Source organism: Teleopsis dalmanni, chromosome X (genome assembly GCF_002237135.1).
Source record: "Teleopsis dalmanni isolate 2A chromosome X, ASM223713v2, whole genome shotgun sequence".
Classification (NCBI taxonomy): Eukaryota; Metazoa; Arthropoda; class Insecta; order Diptera; family Diopsidae; genus Teleopsis; species Teleopsis dalmanni.
The window spans coordinates 5776531-5797099 of record NC_051848.1 but is presented as its reverse complement, the minus strand read 5'-3'; the positions used below and the strand labels follow the sequence as shown (position 1 = coordinate 5797099).

The 20569-nt window shown below is 26.0% G+C and overlaps 1 protein-coding gene across 1 annotated transcript in view; it reads left to right on the top strand.

Annotated features, from left to right (window-relative positions):
- Positions 1 to 20569, top strand: part of LOC119687457 (neural-cadherin-like) — a 65482-nt gene that overhangs the window by 38197 nt on the left and 6716 nt on the right. Inside the window, exons 9-10 of the mRNA XM_038101778.1 lie at positions 306 to 476; positions 7108 to 7349. Of these exons, the coding sequence (XP_037957706.1) occupies positions 306 to 476; positions 7108 to 7349 (413 nt within the window). The remainder of the gene's footprint in view (positions 1 to 305; positions 477 to 7107; positions 7350 to 20569) is intronic.

Here is a 20569-nt window from a genome sequence, read left to right as displayed (position 1 = left end):
TTATACAGAAATGAAATAGTTAGCAATTAAAAATAGACTGAACAAAACAAAGGCATATTGAAGTACAAATTTTTTGAAATACAAGTACAAAAAAAAAAAATTAACAAAATTGAAATAAAAAATATTATATATCATTTTTATGGTATTTAATCACTTTAAAAATTGAAATATAAATTAAGCTTCAATACTTAAAGCTTATATTTTTATAAAGTAATTAAAAAAAATGAATTAAAATCAATTTCAGTAAGTGCGATATTTTAACATTAACACAAAAATGTATTAAAATTTATTTTTCACTTACATAGGCTTGAGGGTAAGCACTTACCACTGCCGCCAGCCATGAATGGCACGCAATGGGGTCAAGCAACAATGGCGCGAAATTTGGAAAAGAATTGTCCATCGAATAAGCCATGTTCGAATGTCATTTGCCCGGATCCATTTGAGTGTGTTGATCTTTGGAATGAATATGAGTGCACGTAAGTATCAAATATTCAAAATTAAAAAAAATTATTTTTATTTTTAATAATGTGATATTTTGCTTTTAAAATTTTTATTTAACATTTAAAATGAAAAATTTTTTTAAATTTATTTATTATTAACACAAAAAGTGCACAATTTTTCATTGAATTGTGGGATAAATAATTGACAGAAATATGAGAGACACTGACACAGACAAACTGAGCTTCGTTAAGTAAAAATCAATATCTTCAAGCTTCAATATAATATATATTTCAAAAATATGTAACTGATTATGCTCTATCAACAGATTTCATATATAAATCGATTACCGTAGAGCATCATGTGTTTGTGTATTTTATTATCTTATTATATATTAGTCTTGCATTTGTTGATATACATATATATATATATATATATATATATATATATATATTATATATATATATATATAAAAGAGTCAAATTTCTCTTTACTTATGCATAGGAGGAGTACGTCCATAAAAGTTAAAATTTCACAAGATTTTGTTTAAATATTAATTACAAAACATAGGTATGACTAATTAAATGTTAGTCAATTGAGTAACTTGCCCCTAAGAACTGGTATGTTTAATTTTTGTGATAACACATTTTAAATTTTAAGCTCACTTACTGTAACTCTGACTAGAATGACAATCGCTAGAATAAACACTATTAATATAGTCCGCTGGGCTAGTCTACCATTACAATGTATCTCGATTTAGAATTAAGTATCTGGGTGAAAATATTTTTAACTTACTTTGTATAATCTTATTGAATTAAAATGGATTTGAAAATTTTAATGGTTCAGAATTATCATTTTTAACAATTTTGGGTAAATTTTTTACAAAATGTCAATTCTGTTATAATTTTTGGAAATTTTTTTATTCGATTTTTATATATTACTTTATAATCTTCTGAATTTTTTTTATAAGGATATACTCAATTTCTTTGCTTTCTTTCTTTCCTTAGTCGAAGTCTGAATTCTGAACCAATTCGCACAAATTTATCAGTTAATATAGTGCAACTATTTTAGTGGTCACAGTTTTCGTCAGTCAATTTTTGTTTATTCCCGAAAAGTGCCCAGAATATTTAAATCATTTAAGCAGATCTATAACGTACAGCTGTTTTAATTCTATGTTTAAAAATAATTTAATTTCTATATGTCCAAAATAATTTCAGATGATCCAAAAAATGATAAAAAATATTGTTTATCCAAAATAGATCCAAATAATGTTAAAAATCACTATTTAAATATTAAACAGAGATATCTGTTACAATAGTTTTCAATGAACTAAACACTCTAACGCAGATCTAATTAAAATTAGAAAGAAGTAATTAGAAGAAGAAATAATGTTTTAATATGTCAATGAAATTTTTATAAACAGTATAGTTTATTTTGAATAGCTTTGTTTCACACTTGAAATATTAGGTTTTCTTTTAGTCATGTGTTGCATGATCTTTTAGTAATTTAGTGCGACGGATAATATATATTTTACATAAAAGTTTTATGAAAAATCTGGGTCTCCTCTTTTGGATATAAAAAGTAGAAGTAAAAAGTTTCATAAAAAATGGGTAACTTTTTGTACATTTTTATTTAATAAATTTTACTGTTTGTTAAAATTGAAAGGTTTTGAACACCTAATTAATAATTAGGTAATAATTATAATAATAATTCGGTTATTAATTATAATTATAATTGGGTTCAAAAAACCAAAGAAATCTTTATTTTTTATGACTATAAAACTAATAGGCGATGCCTTTGTTTGAGATTGTATGTTTATATATGTAATATATGTTTATAGTCTAATAGAAAGGAGTAACAAATTTTTTAAAAATACAAAAAAAAAATTTATGAAAATTTTGTGTAAGTGGATAGGTGTTGCAGTGCGTGAAATGTCATGAAATTTTTTTTTATTTGAAAATATGATATATGTATTCTCTATAGAAAATTTTTCTACTGTTTGAAAGTTGACCATTTTTCAAGGGGTTCCGGAAAACTAATTGGACTGGAGATGCATTTAAAAAAAAGACAATCTCAAAACCAATATTTGAATAATATTGAATGTTTTCTTGAATATGTTCTTCTTTCTGTTCTTCTTGAATAAAATAGAATTTTATTGAACATCTCTACTGATTCAGAAAATAAAAAAGTTTGTTCGTCTTATTTTAATCCTGCGTCTTTTACGATTTTAATTTTTGAAAAAATATTGGTACTAGTTTTCGCAAAACGCTTTGTATATTTTACCTGTTTCCTGTATATTATCGGTAGACAAATACTGATTCATACTTTATTAATTAGTGGATATTACAAATTTAATTATTCAGAAAGTTTTTCTTGCACTTTTATAAATATTTTTTTTTTCTATTTAATATAAAATAAAGAAATAGATGTGAAAACTGATAAGGGAGCTAGGGTAGGAATAAAAAGTAACATTTCGATTTTTTAGCAAATGGAATATATTATGAGAGCGTTTAAGCCATAGATTTTGTACATTCAGGCTTTTATATTGCATATCGTATCTTTGAAGGAACTGTATTTCTTTGTTCATGCATATCTTTCATCATTACTTAACGCCGTAGTAGTGGCGTAGTTGTACTCAAAAATCAAGCCATTGTCATTATTCATAAACTCCTTTCTTTCAAACCCCATGTAACGTTTTTATTAACTTTTACCTTTTAGCTTTTAAGTAGAAAATTAAACATTTTTATCAGATATATTAACTACACCAACCCAGCCACTCACAAACACAATATTATACTACATACATAATTAACACATGAACATTTTACACACACATACAAGGCATATAAAGAAGAAAATATTTTTAACACACATTTAAGTTAAGAAACAAAAAAAAACCAAATAATTTAACGAAAAACTCCCAACAAAAAAACACATAAAAAAAGTAAAATTTCCTATCTAAACTGTAAACAACGGTAGGCCGGTCGGTTAGTCGGTCGGTTAGTCGGTCAAGCTTTATAAATCAGTACAAATATGCCGTATCCGTTGAGATCAAGAGCTTAAGCTTATGTCATTCATCAACAAACTGCAGCTGCTTTTTAATGTTTTGTATTTGTCCGTCGGTCTTTAATCATCTGCAAATCATGTTAACTTTAACAGCGGTTCCTGTCAATTTAGTGTTGTTGTTGTCGTGTTGTTGTTGAGTTGTTGTTGATATTTTCGTTTTAATTTTGGCTCAACTTGAGCTTTACTGACTGCTAGGCGCACAAGCACATGTGCAAAAACAATTTTAGTTGCACACAAGCACACAATTAAAATAAAATGGTAAAATCAGTTACGACTTTTGATTAAAAAACTTTAAATTATATGAATGTGGATGTAAATGTGAATGTGTATGAATGCGCGTGTGTTTTCAGCTAACACTTCATTTTAGCGTTTTGTTTAAAATTGCGAAAATAGTAGAAAAAAATAAATAAAATGAAAAAAAAAAAGAATTTGAAAAGAAAACATACACAAAACAATGGCTGTATTTAAGAGTTTGAATAGCCTTGCGCCATTGATAATATGTGTACGAGCAAATTGCACATGTACGATATGTACGATATGTATGTATGTGTGCATATGTGAGTATGCATGTTATCATATTGACTTTGCAAATTAGCATATACAACGCCACAAATGCGCCGCTGCCTGCTGTTTTAGAATTTCAATTTTCTCTGCGTTGATTTCTGATATTAACAACTTTTCGCTACTTTTTACATATGATTTTATATATTTATTATATTTTTTGTTTGTTTTTGATTTTTATTTATTTGAAATTTTTAATTTCTGGATTTTCCTAATGTTTTTTTTCTATTTATTTAATTTTTTTCGTGTTGGTAATGCCATTTTTTGTTACTTTTACTTTCATTGGTTGTCCTAATTTTGTTGTGTTTTTAATTTTAGTTTATGTTAGTTTCAGTTTTATTCAGAAAAAAAAATCCGAAAAAAATACTTTCAATTGTGGCTAGCAGTGTACTTTTGATTTTATGAATGCAACTACTAGTGCTGCTGCTGTTGCTGCTGTTTCTGCCGTTGCTTCTGGAAGCTTAAGAAGCATTGCTCGTACATTTGCTGCATGAAAAATTTCAATGCAAATCAAGGCATTGCAATTTTAATTAAAAATTTAAATAGTCATGGCAGCACCAACACCAGCAGCAGTCGCTCCGGTATTAGCAGCAACAGCAGTTGTTGCAGCAGCAATCATAACAGTATTGTCAGCAGCTGTTGTAGTCACTTTGGATTTTTGAAGCAATTCGTTGTGCCAGCTTTCAGCTTCCAGCTAATTCTCTTTTCCTGCTCGGAATCAGAAATTATTTTTTGTAACAACAAAAAAAAATAAAAAACCAAAAACCGAAACAAAAAAATCTCATTTCATACAATTTTTTAATGATAATTTTTTTTTAAAGGAGTTTTTTTATAATAATATATTTTTTTTATATATACATATTTTGGTATAATTTCTTATATTTTTCATTTTTCTTTTATAATTATTATTTATTTTTCTTTACTTACTCTCTGTACTTTTTCGCATTGCTTTTAATGTTTTTAATTTAAATTTGCTTTAGGTTAATTTTAATTACCTTTAATGAAAGAAAACTCAAATACTTTGATCCTTAAACGTTCTTTGGCTTCTGTCGTTTATTTGTTCATAATTTTACTAAACTTTTTTTTTTTGTGTTTTTAATCATTTTTATTTAGTTTAGTACTTCTAGCAGACATTACTGAGTTCTTTGACACAGCAGCAAATTCCAAAAAAAAAAATTTTTTTTATTCTTGTTTTTACATTAGTAAGGGATGCTTTGTTGAAATTGAAGGTAGCTGCAGTAGAACAGCCACCAAGAAATGCTTTTATTGCACTATTTTGCTGTCATATAGCATTTTCTCTGTAGGAAAAATTTTCTCTCCAAAAAAAAATTTTCTACTTAATATCAACTAATTAAATTTGCCACCAAATGTTTGCAGCATATTTCACAAAATTTGTATATAACTATATATATAACTAACTGAAATATATGTAAAAATAATAAAATAAATAAAATAATAGGTGCAATTGGCAGGCTTTTAATAATAGACTGTACTATGGTTCCAGGGCAATTAGCATTGTATTGTGAACCTTTATTGAAAATCTTAACGAATAACTAACTCATATGTCAAGAGCTGTTTGTAGACTTTAGACTTTAGTAAGAGAATTTAGCAGCAAACTTTAGCAAAAAATTTCAGCTAGACACTTCAGCAAGAGACTTGTTGCTTTTTTCCGTACTGCGGGGCGACCGAATACACTTATTATTAGATTTTGCTGGTAAATTCATTGGGTCATATTTTTTCAAAAATCTGTCAGTCTGTATTGTACGGTTAATAAAGAGTGCCATAAGTTTATGATTGAAGAGGTTTTTGTTCCTTACTTAAATACCGTTAATGTGTAATTGCTTCAGTTTCAGTAAGATGGTACATGTCATGTCACATAGTGTGTGATGTAGTTAAGTTATTGTAGAAACTGTTCGATGACAGTTTAATTCCATATAAGGGTCCTGCAAATTAGCCCCTATGAACATGTGATCTTATCCGTTTGAAATATATTCTATAATGTTTTGTTAAGTCACTGGTCTACTCAGACTAAGCAGCCACATTGTACCATTTGGGAGAGTGATATGTGAAGAACCACATGGAAGTCGATTACATGAAGAACCATTTGGAAGCATAATAACTGAAGCTACTAGTGTACTCAGATAAAAAAGACTTATTTATCTTCTTGGTAACATTTGGAGAGTTTTTTTCAATATAGGATCATGCAATCATATTTATGTCTCAGATTACGTTTCATTTGTTCTGGATGTAGCTAATATATTTTCAATATTGCATTCAAACAGTGTTGGCAAAAAATTTTTTTTAAACGAAGCCATAATTGTGTACATGACTATAATTTTAATATATTAAATTCAATAGAAAAAAATAAACCTCTACAACATTTATATATGATTCCAATATGTGCACTTATCATACATTTCATTGAATTCCATACATACATATAGAACCCTACTCACTTTTATTATAATAAATATTTATTCTCAATGATTTAATTACACATTATATTCTATTTTTAAATTAATTTAATTAATTTTTTTATTAATTTCACATATATAAAAAAATTGAATTATTCATACCATTAAATATTTTAAAAAATTAATTAAATAAATCAAATACGTTTTTTAAATTATTACTGGGCTTAGGTTGTTCCATCTTGTACCCTGAAGATGGACCCTGAAGACGAAATAGACCGAAATATCTGGAATTTTTTATCAAAATTATTTTACAATTAAATATTCAATACGAATTGATAAGTGTAATTTTTATTTAAATTAAACATTTTTAATTTTTATGTGTTAAATAAACGACCTCAGACCAGTAATAATTTGAAAAAACGTATTGAAAATTGGTGGTAATAACAATTTATTACAAATTATTTAATTATATATAAAAAATGTATATATTTCATTTTCATATTTACAAAAAAAAAACAAATAAAAAAAAAACAAAAATATGTTGCAAGTAATCTAAAATAAAATTTATAAAAATAATATATGTATACATAAATGAATATATAAAATAAAACTAAAATCCATATTAAAGTTGCGGTGAAGGACGCATCATGTCACCCGATGCCAAAGGTTGTATGGATCGCAATGAATGCCTGGATTTGCCATGCTTGAATGGCGCAACATGCATCAATCTAGAGCCACGTTTACGTTATCGTTGCATCTGTCCCGATGGTTTCTGGGGTGAAAATTGCGAACTTGTGCAAGAGGGACAAACGCTGAAATTGAGCATGGGCGCATTGGCGGCAATACTTGTCTGCCTCTTAATCATACTGAGTGAGCAACAATTTCTAAATATGATTTATGCATTAATTACTGTTTCCGATACATTTCTCATTAAATTATATAATTATATATATAATATACATATATACTTATATATATATATATATGTGCATATATTATAATATATATACTAGTGTACTTGCGTACATTCACAAGTATATATACAAACCATATACCATAAATATATCTACATTTATATATACATGTATATATATTTATATATATATATATATATTTATATTTATATTTATTTAATTATATATGAATGTAGAAGTGATTTTTTTGTACTTATGTGTACACGTATTTTTGCAGTAACCCAAATTTTTTTCTATATGTGCTCTTGACTCAAAATTTTTTAATGCAAAATGTATATTTTTGATATTTGAAATTTATTTTTGTTGGTTCGTTCGTACATTAATGCATTAGAAATTAGATGCCTTGATTTCTTCTTTTGATTTGAAACCTAAAAGTAACAAAAAAAAAGCAAAATATTAAAAAAAAAAAGAAAATTATGCCAATTTGCAAATCCTTTAGTTCAGTGTAAATTTCGCCTTTAGTTCTTGTATTTAAATTGATTTCTTAGCAATTTTCTTTATGATTGGAAGCTCAATATCATTTTTCATAGGCAGCTCAGACCTTTTTTTACTGCATATTGCATATTTCCGTTCTCCATTTTCCGTTTCCGTTTTTGTAGCATTTTTCTTGTAGCTACTTTGACTGTCGTTATATGGTAGTATGTATGTCTCAGTTTGGCAAATGCTTGATTGGTGTTAAAAGACTTAGCTTTCAAAACACCATAGAGAATACGTTTTATTTGTTGTTGTTTATTACATATTTACGATTTACAATTTACAATTCTCATAACATACTTTAATGTATTCAAATATTATATAGATACATATACATATATGCTATATATATACTAGTATTTTCAGTTCGGCACATTTAGCAATTTTTTTCGTTGTTCATTTTGAACCATTTCATGCAATTTTTTCATATCATCACCCACATTTTTATGCAAAATTAAAAATCTTAAATAAAAAAAATTTTAAATATTATTTACATATTGTGTGTTGTTGTTTCATTGTTAACTTTCATGTTTTTTGCCACAAAAAAAAAAAGAAAAAAACAGAAAAAGGAAGACTAAAAATCATGATTCGATGTCATTTATGATTTTATTTTATAAATATTTAAAACAAAAAATAGCATAAAATTACAATTTTAAAATTTTAAATTGTTTCACAAAAAAAAAAAAAATATTTTAAAAAATTAAAAAAATTTAACCAATTTTAATTTTTTTTTCGATGCATGCCTCACGTTTCGTTAGAGCCAAAAAGTTTTGTTGACATGAAAAATTATTTTTTAATGAAACAGAAAAAAATAAATAAATTCATGAAAACGCCTCTAATATATAAAATATTATTAAATAAATAAAAAATATATTTTCGCATCGTTTTGCACTTAAATATTACCAATTATTTATTTTTTTTTTTTTGCATATTTTAATATTTAAATCATTCACCATGACTTGTTAAAAAGTTCGCTTCACACCATCTGCAAATGTTACCATTGACTCTCATTGAATTCTCATATTGAATTTCATTTTAATATTTTAAATATATTAAATTTAATTTCATTTTAAATTCGTATTAAATTCCCATTAAATTTATAAAAAATTTAAATCATTTTCTGCATAATCGTATTTCTTTTATTTTTAAATTTTAAGCATTCACATGCATTCGAGTCTATATGATTTATAATAAAATAACTTTTCATTTTATTTTATACATTTTTCTGTGTACAATTTTTTGTGTATAAATATTGTAATTTTATACAAAAATCATAGAAAAAATTAGAAAGTTTTAAGCCAAAAAGTTAATTAAAAATAACTTATCAAAAGCTAAATAAATATATTATATGTGTGTAGTAATTTAATTAAATTTTATAGATTAAATGTTATAATATATATTAGAAATCTATTCAATTGAGCAGCTTAAATTTTAAATTCAAAAACTATTATTATACGAATAATATATGACTTATAAAAAAGTTAATAAAAAGGTACGTACGACTTAGATATTAAAAAAATAATTTTCATGAATTCAACTTACATGTATATTAATATTTACAGCTTTATTAGTATATAGAAAATAAATAGTGTGTAATTGATAATATGTATATTTGTAAATTATATATATTAAGTGTTATTTTAGCGTCAGTGCTGAAAATCAAACAAGTATTTCTTTTTAAAATATTATGGCAACACTTGCAAGTCTGTATTAAATGAATATATATATTCTTCATTAAGCTGTCTTCCGTCCATACACAAAGTGAATATCTTTTTCTATATGCGCTTAAAAAAGATATAAGCCCATATATATAAGCACTATATAAGCGCATATAATGAAGCGCTACATAAGCGCTTAAAATAAAAAATAGCTTCTATATAAAATCGGTTTATGCAGGATTAGTGTTTATTTTTTTTAACAATGGTACGTTATTTATCGAATTGTAGTTAAACTAATTGATCTCTATCATACCAGTCTGTTCATTTTCGCATTGGAGTGCATCAAGAAATATATATGTATATATTTATATATACTTTGTGTGTCCTCAGTTGGACTGTAAGCAATTAAAAACATCATTATGTATAGAAAAAATTATTTTACAAAAAAAAAAATTATCCACCAGTAAAACATCAAAATCGATACTTTTAAAAATTATTAAATAAAATTAAATAATAAATTAAAAAAAAACTCTTAAAAATTACCAATAAAGATTCTTAACATTAGACTATAAGGAAACAGTGTTGAAAACTCCGTTTTAGTGATCAAAAGTAAACATTGATAACCTTATTATTTGAAACCTGAAATTTATCCAACCCAAAGTACAGGGGACAGTGGTTAAAGAAATAGATTAGACTGGTGATTCGGAACAATTGTTGCGTTTCTGCTGTTACTGTTAAAGAAATCTGTTAAAGAAATTGTTGTAAAACCAATATCAATCGTTTTATTCATTTTATGTCAACTGAATATCTTCTGTTTATAGATTGTAAATGTAAATCTTTATGAAGAAGAAATAATCACGTTATTTAAGTTGTTAGTAGCCTAATAAATTATATATCCAGCCAACATTTATAAGTACAACAGCTCAGTAAGTGCAAAAAGACCGAATGATTAGATGATATCCGCTTCTCTCTATCTAGATTTATCGAGTAGATAAAATCGAAGATTATGGCTATCGTTTTACGTTTAAATTTTCTGTAGATTTACAGACAGTTTTAACTGTTTGTTGTATTTTTCATGATATTATTAATTTTGTCATCATAAAACGCTTCTGTTTCTAATTTATATTTGAGGAAAGTGACAGATGGGTTGAGAAATTTACGCAACAATCTCTGTTTTCTATGACTAGTTTTTTTAATATAATTTCTTCATATATAATGATCTTTGCTTGCTTCCAGTCGGTTTATTTGAGCACATAGTTATAATACTTCGAGTGAATATTTACTTTTTCCAGCAATCCAAACATTCTATCATGTATTGACATTTTTTCCCGCGGATTTTTTGTATTTGTTCTTATATTACTTACTTCTTGTATCTTTAATTTAGTCAAATTTTGTTGATCGATTCGATACTGAAGCATATGAAATTCGCATTTTTTTTAAACTAAATTTTATGCATGTAAGAAATTCAATTTTTTCAGACTGAAGTTTCGTCCCTCACATGGACCCATATCCATTTATGAAGTAACTGATTCCCGATAACGAGAGAGGATTCTCTGGTAGTTGTAAGAAAGTTTCCATATAAAAAAATACAGTAGTAAACCCGATTTTACTATCATTTCTGTAACGTCATATTTAATTTTGAACAAAATTATTATTAATTTCCATGTAAAGATTTTTATGATCTGCTATTATTATAATGATAATTAATTCCTTTATTATTTTTTTCATTCTGTTTTTAAATCTGGGAGTAGTTACTTAAAGTGCAATTTATCGTTACAATTCTACTACACAACAATACCTTCTTCCTTATTATTAATGCTGACTCATCGGCCATTTGTAGAGTTTTAATAATCAATATTACCCATCTCTATATCCCTCAAGAGTGTTTTGATTTTATTCAATTCATAAAGTAATTTGCATATTAAAATTGGACTTACTTTATTTAAATCTGTTTATGTAGCATCCAGTTATTAAGCACCAGATTTTATATAATTTGAATGCATATACTATAGAAACCACCTCATTATGTTATTTATTCCAAAAATGCCGATACACCCTATACATTTTAGTTTTCAGAGATGCATATATATAAAATAAAATACAAGTCCATGCATTTATGTATATAATTTCCATAACATTAGATTTTCTCTATAGGGAAAATTTTAATTCTATATTTTTATACAATTTTCCTGATCGAAACATTATATATCGTTGTATTTTTTTATGATTTATTTAAATGTTTTATTAAGTGTCATAGGATAATTAACTTAAAATATATTATCACATAACTCATGTCTGACTGACTGTTGCCCAAAGTTATATTTAGCTATGATAACATAAATTATCAACTCCATGTAGTTATTTAAATAGCTATTCGCTATTGAAACCATCCAAACAATAACAATTATAAATTCAATTAAAATTATTTTTATCACTGAAATGCTGCAACCAGATATGCAGAAAAGCACCTCAGCTAATTTTAAAATAATGGCTGTCATATTAACTAAAACTGAAATTAATATATATGATATATGAGTATTTTTCATATGAGACGAAAAAACTTCAGGTATGTCAGGAACGTCAGGAATGTCTTTAAAACAAAAATGATTTGGAATTAAATCCACAAGCAATTGCAGTTTTAAGCTGAACCTCAATCGTCAAATGATATTTAAATGACCTTTAAGTACTTTTGCTCTTTTGAACATCATAAATTTTGAATTTCTGGAAATTCATATTTATTGCGTGAACCCTCGTTGAAAGTGGAGCAGCTCATGCATATCAAGTACATGTTTGAAATAATAATTATGGAAGTTAAAATATATTTTAAATTATGCAGTTTCCCCGGCACATACCCACAGCCAAGCACTACTACTGCACACTGCATAAATTCGTTTATACTTTCAATTCGACATTTTATCTTTACCGAAAAACAATGGGGGAGTTTATTAACTGTCTTTTTTTTGTGGAATTCTCTTTGAGTTGCAAAATTTCATTGCAATAAAAATGTTAAATAAATAAAAGCGCTTTAGTAGCATTTGAAACTTGCAAGTTATTTCCATAAATAAAACTTAAATTGGCAGGGATTTCGCTTGAACATAGTGCACTCAGTACGCTCGGTACATTCACTGTACAGTTTGACTTATTTATATACAGCGTCTTATTTAATGTTTAAAAGATACTTTATGCAGTACATTTATATGCATATATATGTATGCCACACCCACATACTTATACATTGATTGCACTGTTATAAATTTTTGGGAGAGAAGAAAACTGCATTTCTTAAAAGCAAATTTCAAGGTAAAGAAATTCCACAAAACGAAACATGTGCGTTCAAGTTGAATTTTAATTTCAAAAAATCTATGAAAAATAAAAAATCACTTAAAAAAGATCTGAAAGCGAAAGACTGAAAGGACTTCCAAAAGTTAACAAATCCAGTAAATTTTAGTAGACACACGACCGCTAAAGACCTGTCAGTTGCAGGTGTATCCGTATATGCACTTCTTACGGTTAAGCAAGGCGAAGGAGCGGCTCACAGGGATTTGTGATTTTCGGCTTTTAAGAGCCTTTTCAAGGCAAACAATATCAGTGCAAAGAGAATTCCACATTTTTTTAATTTTTATTTTATTTTAGGGTTTAAAGTTGCCACACTGAGCTATTGCAGTGGATTTTTCGGGAGTGTTAAATGTCAGTTTTAGTTTAGGAATAAAATATATGCGAAGCCTTTGCGCAGGCAGTGGTAAATAATGTGTTTGCCTCTATAAACGGCACCCCAAGCCAACGACTTACCAGCCAAGCTCTAGAAATCAAGAAACTTAAAAATAAAACAAACAAAAAGTAAAAATTAAAAAAAAAAAATAAGAAATATATATATTCTTTGATTTGTTTTCCCTATTTTTTTTTATTTACCTTTCTCACTTTCTCCAATTCTGTTTTTTTTAATATTTTTTAAATCTTAGTCAAAGAGGACAGAGATAAAGTTAACTGTCTGCAAGGCACTAAGAAGAAGAAAGTGCACTAAATAAAACTGAAAAGTATTTGAATACGTGAAATACAACACCCCGTAAAATGCTAAAATAGTTCTGGTCAGTTTTAAATAAGCCCAAGGGAGTGACTACAATAAATTAAACCCTTCTTACCTACTGATTTAAGGTTTTTCTTCCTTTTTCTTTCGAATTCTTTCGAAACAGGAAATGGTTGGCGCGAATAATATAAACGAAAACTCGAAAGGATATACATTAAATATTCAAAATTAAAGTGTTTTACACTTTTTCAATACAAACACAAGTAAAAACTATTTTATTATTAAATACTTTAAGAAAAATATTACACAAAAATCAATTTTATTATTTTTTAAAAATAATTTTTATATTAAAAACTCTTCCACTCAAAACCTCATCACATTAATTCCCACAAGTATTTCCGTGATAAGCAAATTTAAAATATATTATGTATAGTTACATATGCTAGATTATATTCATTAAAAGAATATAAAACAAGATTAGTTAAAGTTTATCATAAAATACAAAATATATACAAGTTGTGTTCCAAAAGTAATTAGAGTTTTTATAGAAGACCCACAACAAAACAAAAAAGTTCTTGTTGTAAAGCAATTAGTTTTCCGATCATTTCAGTAAAAAATAATTCTTTATTTCTTATTAATTCAATACTCCAGAAAAGTGTCAATAATTATAAAAATATATACATATTATTCTTAAAAGTCGAGGATCGAGCATGGTGCTATAATGAAAAAACTAAACATACCGCATATAAGGTAACATATGTTTCTAATAATTCCAGTTTTTATTTTCTTGATCGTATAAATAGACACTTTAATATGTGAAATGGATTACTTTGTAATTAATAACTTATTCGTCCTATGGGTTCCTGTTTTTTTCCTTTTCAAACTAGTGTGTCTTACATAAATATTGAATGTTTGATAGAAAAGTGCTTCGCGATTGTATAGATTATTTGTCCGTTATTCTTCTATGAAACGTCTGTGCAAATTTCAAAGGTAAAAGCTGCACAATCATTAGTCTAATGTTTTCATCTATAACAAATTTGGCAACAGATGGTTACATTAGTTTCCGTTATTTCTCACAAGATATTTCTAAATAATCATATGTCTGATTCTGTCACCTAAAACGAATTTAATAACAAATATTTAGATTAGTTCTCGTTATTTCTCGCTGGACACTTCACCAGATGTTATAAGTTTTGATCTGACACCCTTTTTACAGAGCAACTTTAAGCTAATCTATTGAACGCTTGATATGCTCCTATAAATATATATTTATAAATAGGTATCTATATAGGAACTTACTCTTTGTTATCAATATTTTCTGCTTTATGCTTATGCAATTATGCCCCATAATCTTGTTATTTCAAAGATACAGAATATAAACTTCGTGATCTCTCACTTTTCGTTTCCAGTATTTATCAGACTAATTCACATCACTTGTAGTGTAAAGACATTATTGAGGGAGCACACAAGTATGTCGGAATGTACTAGATAAAAAGGGCATTTATATTAATCTGTTAATAATATTTATATGTAAAATATTGTTAATATCCTAATTATTTATGAAATGCCATTTGTTGCTCATTTCTAACCAATATCTAAGTAGCTTGTAATAAACTGATTTATGCAAGAATACAATAAATCGTTAACTAAGTGTTACACGGTATATGAAATATAATATCCTTCTTTATATTCCTTTATTTCTTACAATTTCTGTGGAGTATGTAACTCAGAGTCCTTGACTCTGTTAAATTATTCAATAAAAAGTTCGTTAGTGAGGAAACCGAAAACACTGAGAAACCGCTCGAGCGCCGTAAGTAAATAAAAATGCAGTCTACTAGAAAAATTAAAACAAATAAACAAATTTAAGCAAATACAATAATACAATAATATTGAGAAAATTTCACTTTTATTATTTTTATTTTTTTGATATTAACAATTGCTAACAAGCGAGTTAACAAACTCGAAAAATTCTTTATTAAGGACATTGATTACTGAAAACAAATCAGGAAAAAAATCTCGACCTAAATTGACAGTTGTTCCTTTCGTATTTGAACATATTTGCGCACTTTTTTTTTAACAGATATTTTTATTTTAACAGATTTAATAAAAAAATGTTTCTTTATAAAAATAAAATTATTTATTAAGGAATAATTTTTTTTTATATAACATAATTTTATTTATTTACATTTGTTTATTTACTATAATCTCAATGTTTTTTGTTTTTACATATGTTAACTTCCTCTTCCACATACACGTACACATCCTACATAAATCTACCAAAAATTACAAACAACAAAAACGACACCAACAAAAAAAAAAAAAATAAATAATACAAAACTCACGTCCCGGATGTTGTTGACTGTATACTGCTGTCACGGCTGCTCCCGCTTATGCAACTGGCCACTGGCAACTATATTTGCACCCATATTAGGTGTCCTGCTGGTTATAAAATATCTGGTAGCCAATGTGTCAACGATAACGAATGTTTACTATTTCCTTGTCGAAATGGTGGACGTTGTCGCGATCACAGTCCACCAAAAAAATACGAGTGCCATTGCCCCATGGGCTTCACTGGCATACACTGCGAATTGGAATTATTGGCATCTGGCGTATTGACACCGTCACGTGATTTTATCATTGCTCTAGTTTTGTGCTCAAGCACATTAATACGTAAGTACAAGCCGCAAAAAATCCTATTTAAAGCAAAAAAGTATCTAAACAAATTGTATGTACATATGTTACATATATGTATGTATGTGTATGTAAATAAATAATATTTTTCATATGAGTTCGTATTAAGAGATATATGCATATGTACTCGTAAATACAATTTGTTTAACATAAAAGTAAGTAAATGCATTTTATTAATTTTCAAATAAAAAATATTCGTTTATTTATGCTAATTTATGCTATTCAGTTCAATATATCGCATGACTTAGTTTTAACGTGGATTTATTTAATTATAGCCTAAAAGCACAAATATTTTAAAAATGCCAGTTTTTAATATTTCGATATACACAATTTTTTTCACAATTTTTAATAAACACATAATATTTAAATATTAAGTAATTAATTTACATAAAATCGGATGAAATAAAGGCTAGTAATTACGTAAATACGTAAATACATATTTCATATTATAAAAGCAATAAGTTGATATTAAGCGCATTAAATATTAAAAACAGTGAGCTATTTCATATATAAATAACTCAAATAAAAATATAAATATTGAAAAAGATAAACAAAAATATATTTGTATAAATGTGAAAGTTAGTTTAATTACGAAATACTCGTATAATAATTATAATTGTTTTTATTTACTACATTGGAATTCTTTTTATTTATGTACTTAATTAAAAAAAATGCAAAAAATTATTTCTTCCCACTCCCTAACAAAAATTATAATTCAAAATTAATTATTTTATTTTATACAGAAAAAAAAAGAAAAAAATATATAAATTAAAAAATTTAAGCATTTTCCATTTTAAACCATATAAAGGTTTTTTTATTATTAAATAAAAATAAGATAAAAATTACAGTAAAAATTATTACAATTTTTTATTGCAAATAATTTTTCCATAAAAAAACTTTTTCACCCTAAATATAATCGCATTAATTAATAAAGGTCAAGCAGTGTGAATAATGCTTCCATAATAACAAAAATATAATAAATTATAAATAATTATATATGTCAGATTCACATTCATTAAAAAAATATAAAACAAAATATATGTAATATATGTATATGTAACTAGAGTTTTTATAGAAGACCCCCGACAAAACAAAAAGCTTCTTGATGAAAAGTAATTAATTTTACAATAATTTCGATTAAAAGAAATTCCTTATTATTTATTTATTTAATATTTAATTATAATTTAATATTTAATTTAATATTCAAGAAATTTTTCAATAGTTATAAAAATATATATATTATTCTCGCAGATTGAGAGTAGGTCTTTCATAATAACAAAATGAAACTATAATGAATTAACTTAACAATATGCATAAATATAAAAGTAGGATTTAGATACACTAAAAAGGAAAAGAAAACTAAAATAATTAATTAAATTTTAGCACAATAAATTTTAAATTTATAATCAACAATTTTTATTTAATTTAGATTTCAGCTTATAAAGGATTTACATTAAAGCTATTAGATTTTGTATGTTATTTTAATACTGGAAGGTAATAACCCTAATAGTCACTTTTAACAATCAACTATTTTCTTAAAACGACAGTTTAAGTTAAAAGGAAATTTAAATATATATATAATGTCTCATATAATTATAAAATTGTATAATTATTTGAAAGGATAGAGGGAAAATAATGCATTAGCTGTGATATTTGCATTTTTACATATTATAAATAAATTATATGTGTAATGCATTACTTTTACCTCCCTCTATTCTTTTATAGAGGGATTATACAATTTTAAAATTATATGAGACATTTTAAGTAAAAAAAAAGTGAATAATCGTTTTTCTTGTAATATATGTATATATAGTATGTATTTAGATTGTTCGCTTCATAGCCAGAAATTTATTTTATGAGGGCTTTTTAGATAATTTCAGAAATTTAAAAGATATATAAATAAACACGATTTATTAATAATGAATATTCATATATATAGTTACTGTCTTTTGATTCATTTCTGTGAGTTATAATTCCTCAAGCCTCCCTAGGTTGTATGCACGGTGAGCATATCTGTAAATCATATATGAATTATATACTCACTGATTCCAATTCACCAACAGCACTGACATGGTTTCTATTAATAATTTACCATATATGATAAAACATAGTTTTTTTAAATTCACATAAATGACAAATTTTATAATCAAATTATAAGCGAAATGAATAAAATTATACTCCATACCTTATTAAATATTATATTACAAATTATATCAATTATGCTTTTAGAGATCAAAAAAAGTTTTTACTATCCGTAAAGAAAGGATAAACTCAAAACTCATTACCATAAAAATTCACAAAAATGACCAAATGGAAAAACTGTTCAATTATGCAAAAGCTCCAAAATAAGAAAAAAATTTCAAAAATGAAGAGGCAAATTTACAACCCAACTAGCCAAAAACAATAATTTGTGTGTGACAGCAGGAGTAAGCAAAATCGAGCTGAAATAGCAACGGAAACGGAAACAAAACCCGAATCCAATAGCCTCAAATGCAAGTCCTCCCAACTAAACTACATTCAAAATCAACGAACTGTGCCATACCATGATGCAATTGTGCTGAGCTTTACGAGCCATGAGTGGAGTGTAGTGATGGCGTGAAGTGGCATTGAACTGGTTCGGAGTAAAGTGGCGTGAAGCAGAATGGAGTGGTACAGCGCTAGTCTGTCACGAAGTGAATCAATGAAATATAAACAGAAATAGTATTCAATTGAATTTAATTAATTCTACGGACCTTCAATGAAAATTATACAAGCAAAATGTATACAAGGCCTATACAATAGCCTTTAATATACTACAAGCAGCGCAAATTTCAGGAATATGGTTAGAATTCACATGTTATGGTATAGTAGTTATATCAAGCGATTAATACCATAACAATGTACAATGTATATAGTAATATGCATATTTGGTTCTTTTAGTATTATATGATTCTTGAAGCCAGGTTTTTAAGCAATTTCATATATATTTTTCAATATATATATATATATCATTATTTGTCATTAAATCCCCCAACTTAAAAACATTTGTTAGTTTTGTCAGTTTGTCAGTTTTAAAGCTAAAACCAGGTTTGTTTTTGTGTTTATTTCTAATAAATGTATATATCATAAATTATATAAAGTTAGATCCCCCAACTTTAAAAAATTTGTCAGTTTTAAAACTAAAGCCAGGTTTTCAAACAATTTCGGTCTTGCAGTATAATAGTCTAAATTAATTAATCTATTTGCATTTATTTTTAATGAATTTATTTAAAATTATATTTTATTAAATCTCCCAACCTAAAAAAATTTGTGTTTTTTAAAGTCAAATAGATTTTAGTAACAATAAGTATTTCAAAGTATTTAAAATTATAATAATAATACTTTTAAACGAATATCTTTAAACTATTGCTTCCATTAGACTATTTATTTGTTACCTCGTTCAGTATTCATGGAGTGGTCTTCTCCTCATTTACAAATGCCCACAGTTGGTAAAAAATCATAAAATCAATATGGCTATCGATATAGCTATGATCAATTATAACAAGAGAGTAGCTTATGACAGATTGATAATGGATCAAACTTTATTCTATAAAGTCATTAAAAATCATGTCTGAATACATCGATATTTATTTTAATTAAGTTTAATATTTAAGATAAACTGATATAAAATTCTCAAACTCATCCAAAAAGGTTGACTATAAATCTATAATGAAAAAGATTTTTATCCGGGTCATGAGAGTTCTTGAATTTGGGGGATTCAAGAACTGATTAACATTATAACAACGTCGTCTATAAAACCCTCACAACCAACCCTAATGAATGACAACAAGAAATTTGTCTGTAATTCTATAATGAGAAAATATTTTAATTTATGCCATGAAAGAACTCTTTTCTTTCATATTCTCTTGTTCTTGATAAGTAATTTTATGTTCATTTTACTTAATATGTAATAATGCTAACAAATATAACAATTTACATTTCAAATCATATATATAATACTTTACCCTGTAATTGTTCTCATTTTATTTTTTTTAATTTGCAAATTTTATGCAATTCTAAATGAATATTTAAAATAGGTTGAACTCGTTCATTGTTTATTTTTAATATTTATTTAAAATATTGATATATTGAAAAATAGTTTAATAATAATAATAACAAAATTTAGTAGATGCACTTTAATTGGTCAAATAAAATAATAAAATATTTTTAAATATTTTTAATATTTAAATATTTTTGAATTTTTAATTGCATAAACTTTTATTTGCCTTTAAAAAATTTATTTTAAATTAT